Source organism: Atta cephalotes (genome assembly GCF_000143395.1).
Source record: "Atta cephalotes unplaced genomic scaffold scaffold00014, whole genome shotgun sequence".
NCBI classification, from domain to species: Eukaryota; Metazoa; Arthropoda; class Insecta; order Hymenoptera; family Formicidae; genus Atta; species Atta cephalotes.
This window is the reverse complement of record NW_012130078.1, coordinates 4,362,581-4,369,544: the sequence shown is the minus strand read 5'-3', so window position 1 is coordinate 4,369,544 and position 6,964 is coordinate 4,362,581. Positions and strand designations below refer to the sequence as shown.

The window sequence follows — 6,964 nt, the reverse complement described above, 5'->3', positions numbered from 1 at the left end:
AACTACTTAACTACTTACTTTTTACTTTATTTATACTACTACTACTACACTACACACACACACACACACACACACACACACACACACACACACACACACACACACACACACATACACATATATCTTAGGTAAACACAAGACATTCATCATTTATTTTTTACTATTAAATTAAAGACGTGTACAATAAAACATATTTTCTATTTGTATTAAAATCAGCCTTAAAACATTAAAATATGTTGTAAAATATATTGTATTGAATTTTTAACATCCAAATGAATTTAACATAATATGACTATTATTTGAATATTTTATATTAAATTGATATTCAACATTTTTTTTGTGTAATAACATAATTTAAGAATAAATGAATAATGAGCATAAAAATAATGCAATTGCAGCACAAATTCTAAGATAAATGAATAAAAGTTCTAAGTGACTATATTATAAATGTTAATTTTACTGAACCGTGTTAATTTGATGTTATTATAAATATTAATTTTATTGAAGAAATATGTTTTTAAAATTTGCTTACAAATTGTGTCAGTATCTATCTTTTATGTTTTTTAAATATAATATTTATATTATTTTCTTAACATATTCATTTTATGTTAAATTAGCACAAAAATTTGGGTGGCTTTTTAGAACATGTAAAATGTATTAAATTTAATACAAATTTTCCAACTGTGTAATAGTATACGGCAATCGATCGTGCAAAATTCTGCCAATTCTGAAACTATTTCGGTGATAAAGGGCGTCTTCTTTCAATTTATTCACTCACACCTTTTCTCTATGTAAGGAATTTGCAGTATCAAAGGGCAATGGGTAAAGACGGTGACTTGAACAAATTAATTGGAACATAGAGTAATTACTCCATTGGGATGGAGTGTACACTGCAGAGATATAATTATAAGCGAAAAGTTTATCTCAAAAAAATAATAGTAATTGTAATAATGAAATTGTTTGATGGACTTAAAGGTATATTAAGGTCTCGAATTATTTTGCAGAGAATATGAAAAATAATTTTGACAAATCAATATCACATTTTTTTGCTCTAATATGACAAAAGATGTCATAAAGCACAAATTATTTATTTTTTCTAATTGCGATACACGTTTGTCGAAAGTTAAATATAGATATTTATATATCGCACATTTGACATTGCGTTGATAATTGTAGCTTTACAAAGAAATTTTTAATTAAAAAAATTTGTTAAAAAATTACAAAGCGTGTATTATAACTATTTCATTATGTGTTTATTTATTTTTTACAAAATTTTTATTTATATTTTTTACAAAATCAAGTAATTTATACTATTAAATTCATAATGTCAAACGTGAATTTATTTTTAATCATTTTTATAGGCCTTCACTGCCATTATTAATTTATAATATGTCATTAATTTAACTAACAATGAAGTTAAACAATTTAGATCAAGAAAATGAATTAAATTTGACTCAAATTTAGTTTATTATTTATTATAAGTGCATACATTAATATACATTGTTTACTTTGAGACTAACTACAGAAATGGATTTATTTACATTTTGACACACAAAAAACTAAAAATAATAAAATATTATTTATCTCAAAGAATAGAGTTACTATTACATTTTTTATTTTATCTGACATTATTTCTTCTTATTTTTACGGTTGAAAACGTCGCAATAACAGATAAGTTGACTTTACATCGGAATTTCATACAAATTCGTACAGACAACAACATTTTGTAAAAAAAAACTGATGTCTTTTGCCAACAAAAAATTTTCTAGCATCTATCACTTTGATAAAATTATCTCAGTGTTGAATTAGAATAAGAGTGAATCGCGCGGCGGAGTGACTTAAAAGAGAAAGAAACGTGATGACCGAAGCAACGTGCTACAAAGTAAGATTCAATCTTCTGACTTTTCAGACACGGTTGGCAGGATGGCAGGCAGTGCCTTTTGAGAACCATCTGCGAGCTCGCGGAGACGCCGCTCCATAGGACTCAGCAGGACGTCCTCGGGGAAGTGATCCACCTAATTTTAACGTAAGTCAATTCCAACGTTTCGGCACTCGCGCTTTGAACATGAACTAAACCTATGTACGTTGGCGTACTTCTGGAAACGAGATTTATCGCCGGAGAGTCGTGAGTAATGAATTCCTTTGGAAGTTTCTAACAGCTGACGGATTTGTTAGAAATAATGTAGAGAGAGAGGCTTCGCCGAGAATATTCGTACGCAAATATACAGCTCGTAAAATGTGGGTTAGCGGGGCAAAAATTCTCATCCTATTGTAGCGAATTCGTCTAGTAATAAAACTGAAGTTTGTCTCTTTATAAGTTATCAGAACTTTCGAACAAAGTTCTACCGAGTTTTATTTTTGTCTGTCTCTTTTTCTTTTTTACAATCTCCTGGTAAATTATTCATTATATATAAAATTAAATAATACAATAATACATTTTTTTTTTCAATATAGAAGATACGTATTTGATTATTATTATATATACTATATAATATCAAAGATAATTTTCAGAAATGTTAAACAGCGCGCGGTGCAGATTAGATTGAATATACACACAGAAAGAATGGTTTTGCTGAGATATTTAAAAATTTAATTAGATACAAATCTAAAAATTTTGTTGGACTAAATAATTATGTATGAATCTCAAACTCTTCTTCTCTCTCTCTAATTGCTGTACTGTCAAAATTTTATCCAGCATTGTGTTCATCACGCTTTAATTTCCTATATATTCTTTTGGTAGCCCAATAAAATTATTTTCAGATTTATATCTTATAGCTAAATTTTAGCAAAACTATTCTTTCCATACGAATAAATTTCTTTTTATTAATTTATGGAATTCGCGAATGAAATTCGTTTTTCCTGTATAAAAACATTGCCGAAATGTCAGTTTTGGATTTTGCTGTTTGAACAGGATTGCAGAGTGTGATAGGGAAAAAATTCATAAAACATGAATATATACGTAGGCAGAGTTTACAATTTTGACACGTGATTGCGTGGTTACGCGTACACACAGTTGCCTGGACGACCATAAAATCCGACCTCACGTTTGGCAGAATTCTAATTGAGCGTCGGTCGAGTAGCAGATGGCTGTTACATCATGTAAAATATTCGCTCGTCCGTCGGCTGGCTACAAGCCGTCCTGTAACCAGAAACCACGAATTTGCTATTCCAAACGCGCCCACGCCCGCGTATGTTCGAAGGAAATTGCGCCCGAGCTAACACCGGCGCGGTAATTGCACGACTAAGTCTGGCGCGTACATTAAGTTCTGGAAGTGTTTCGTCCAAGTTTTCATCAGACATTGCCTTATAATATTTCTTCCCTGATCTCTCCGGCCCTCGGAAATCTCTTTTAAAATAATCTAACAAAACACCAATGCACTCCACCACGAGAGATTTCACGAGTAAGCTTTCGTTGTCAAGTATATTTCACAAATTAATGCCGACGAGCCATTAATTGTCGAGTATGCAAATTTCTGAGACTTTCGATAAATATCCGAAATATCCATATAGATTCATGATCGGTTCAATAATTATTATAATGTATGGGAAACGATAACGAGATAAATTAAGGCATTTTGCAAATGTGGTCAAAGATTTATTAAATATTACAAAGCGGCAGAAATTATAATTTTAATGTATAGTAATAGCGGTAACTATATTATTTACATTATTAATATTATTTATATGAATAATATAATTTATGCTAATAATATTATTTGTTGCTATTTGTACATACATTCCGTAAACGATATAAACTATGTCTCTAAAATTCACGCGATAATCAATTTATAGTTTCGATTTTATCTTGCATTAATTAGAAAATATGTCGATATATGTATTATATAAATATTGCGAATTCTAAATGAAAGGAAAATTAATACAATAATTCTGAGTTGTCAAAACAATGAGCGTTTAAATTACAAGATGCTTCAGAAGATATTAGATAACACCCGGTGTTGAATAGTCTTAAGCTTGACAGGAAGTAAAAGCTCGAAACGATTTAATCTGAATCTCCTTCGCAGGCCCACGGAGGACTTGCCGGTAGCGATTAATTCCAATCACCGGAGCGCCAACAAATTGTATCAGGAAGCCGAACGATTGGGTAGATCTGGCGGTGATTGCATCCTTATGTATCCCGACTGTATCGAGTCACCGTTAGAATCATTTACAGAGATTGTGTTCCCTTAATCGAATTGTCGAAATCGTCTTCGTTTCTTTCAGAATTAAAATACACTCGAATCTTGTTGCGAATTACCCATTTAATTATAACATATGTCATTTCTGTCAGGAAGAATCTTAAGGATTGAAAGGATTAAAACTATACATATTGGGAACTTCCGTCAAAAATGGATTTCTTTATGTTAAAATTACTGCAAAAATGAGAAAATCGCATGTAACTGCAATATTTGTAATCAGAAAATTTGAGACGTATGGAGCGACTTTTTGAAAAGTAAAATAAACAAAATAAAAATAAAATAAAAATTTGTTTTCATATCTTAATTTCATATCTCAATTTATAGTTGAGGTGTAGATAATTTTAGTCATTAAAATATTTTAAGAACCAAATTACAAAAATCGATTCTGCGTACGTGCTTTCGTAACTTTATAAAAAAAAAAAACCAAAAGATCTTACTTCTAGAAAATAAAATATAAAGACATGTAACTGCACCGCAAATAAGGACAGTTTCATCTATATTATAATTATTTAAGAGCCAAATTGCACAACATCTGGTTCTGTAAGACTTTTTGTAGGTTCATAAAAGGAAAAATAAAAAAATGTCTCATGGCATAATATTTCTTCGAGACAAAATATAATAAAGTACAGATATGTATCGCGAACGAAGTACAGATGATTTGGTCGTCACTTTTGCCGATCCTTTAAAACAAGCAACGCAGTCTTTCTCGCGAAATAGCACTTTCAGAGGAAACAGATATAGGATGAATAAGATACTTTGTTATGAGATAAATTTGATCTGTGGGTTCGTACGAAAGTGGATAACAATGAAAATTTTCGGCTTGTGAAAAGTTTCATTCTCTCGTCGTAACTAAAGTTTACTTAAAAAAGAGCTTTAAATATAACAGAAATAATTCATTGTTATTCTTGTTTTTGTGAAAACGACAAATATATATTTCGATCCGTTCGCATAGATATTTCAGCTTAAGGGAATTTAAACCAAAGCTAGAAAAATCTAGTGATTTAAAAGATGAAATATCTATAAAATATAAAATGTAATGCAAGAACTGTACGGAAGTTATTTTTGATATTTTAAATTTCCCAGTTTCATCTATTTTTACATTTGTTTATGAAATAAATGAATATCGATATATATTTGGTGAAAACTATTTGAAGACATATGCAGAATCCATTTATTTGAACGAATTATAATAATTACAGGATGTTTTCAGGATGAATATATTTTTGCGAACATTATTGCGATTAATATTCAAACAAATATATCTTTTTATAAAACAGAACGGTATTAATATTTGTCTTTTGATAATTTCATATATATTTACACATATATAATATAAACGAATATATCTGTGCACGGAAAGAATGGCGAAAATAATTTTATTAGATTATTAAAATTTTTAGATGGGACACTCAAATTGATTGCTAGAGTGTTAAAAAGTTTTGACATTTTAGCAATCAGTTTGAGTGTCCTACTTAAAAATTTTGATGGTCTAACAAAATTATTTTTATTATCTGTATGTATCTATAAATTTTTAGATAGATACTGCAGCAAATCGTTCTCTCCGTGTATATATATATATATATATATGTACATGTGTAAGAAATTCTTACTCAAGAAGCTGCAGCTATATGGATAACGTCCATTGGCTCAGTGCACAATCGAGTGACCCTGTTCTGTTGCAGCCTCGCAAAACGAGGGATGGAGAGGGTGTTAAGTAAATTTCGCTGTCGGGTCTCGCCGTAAGATAGCTTGAAGAGCGATATATAACGCCCGATTTCTCCTCTCCTGCGTGTCTGCCGGGGCTCTTTATCTGGATTCGTAAATATCGCGCATCCTACTCCGCTCTCAGTTCCTTTCGTTCTCCGCAGCCACCACCTTATTCTCCCTTCCTCTTCCGTCCTCTCTCATGCTCCATATCTTTCTCGATGTCTCTTCCTTCCGCGTGTCTCGCATCATCAAAAAAGTTACGTATCTGGAACTTCATGCACGGGCACGGAGGCACCTTCGAGAGGCACAATCCACAGAACGAATGGCGATAGCTCTTGGACGATGATGAAGCACGCACTTTCGCATGTCGGCCGCGCACGTGTACCTAGTGCCCTAGAACAGAAGGAAAATGGACTTATAATGTTATCTCTTGCGAGATTCAGCTGATTTTTATTGGCAAATATTTGTCTAAAAGGATTTATAGTTTTTGAGTTAGTTTTATGGACTTTTCGAAAGATAAAGAGAAATTCTTCGGTTAATTTCAGACAAACTTTGTAACTGTAACAGGATCTTTGTTTCATGCTTAGTCATATAGATATATTGAAAATTGGAAATTTGATTAATGACAATTGTGATTCAAATTTTTGTTAAAAACAAATAATCCCACACGATTTTGCTTTTGAACGGATTCATCATCAACGGAATATTTTATTATTATTCTGAAATTTGTAAAAGAAGTTTTTAATTAAATGATTTAAAATAATTAACCTCGAAACGTGAGCTTACTTATTGTGAAAATGCGAGAACAGTTCAACGTTGCTTAATTTTGCGTTTATCCTCTGTGTTTTCGGAGATCGCGTTGCGTTCCTGGTGTTAAACACATTGTATTACACTCCTGGGATTAATGGTTGCACGTGCGATAATAGCATAATGTTACAATAGAATTACGCGCTAGAGGATTACGTGGCTTAATTAATTAAACAATCAACTATATTTGCAGGTAACGATATGTTACAATTTTCTGGAAAAGAATGGATTGTGAGCTACACATTCATCTTACT

General features: G+C 31.2%; 1 protein-coding gene across 1 annotated transcript in view; it reads left to right on the top strand.

Moving 5' to 3' along the window:
- The window catches only part of LOC105617899, a 6,471-nt gene extending 2,283 nt beyond the window's left edge, over positions 1–4,188 (top strand). Inside the window, exons 3-4 of the mRNA XM_012199438.1 lie at positions 1,910–2,026; positions 4,023–4,188. Of these exons, the coding sequence (XP_012054828.1) occupies positions 1,910–2,026; positions 4,023–4,188 (283 nt within the window). The remainder of the gene's footprint in view (positions 1–1,909; positions 2,027–4,022) is intronic.
- Positions 4,189–6,964: the final 2,776 nt, after the last annotated feature.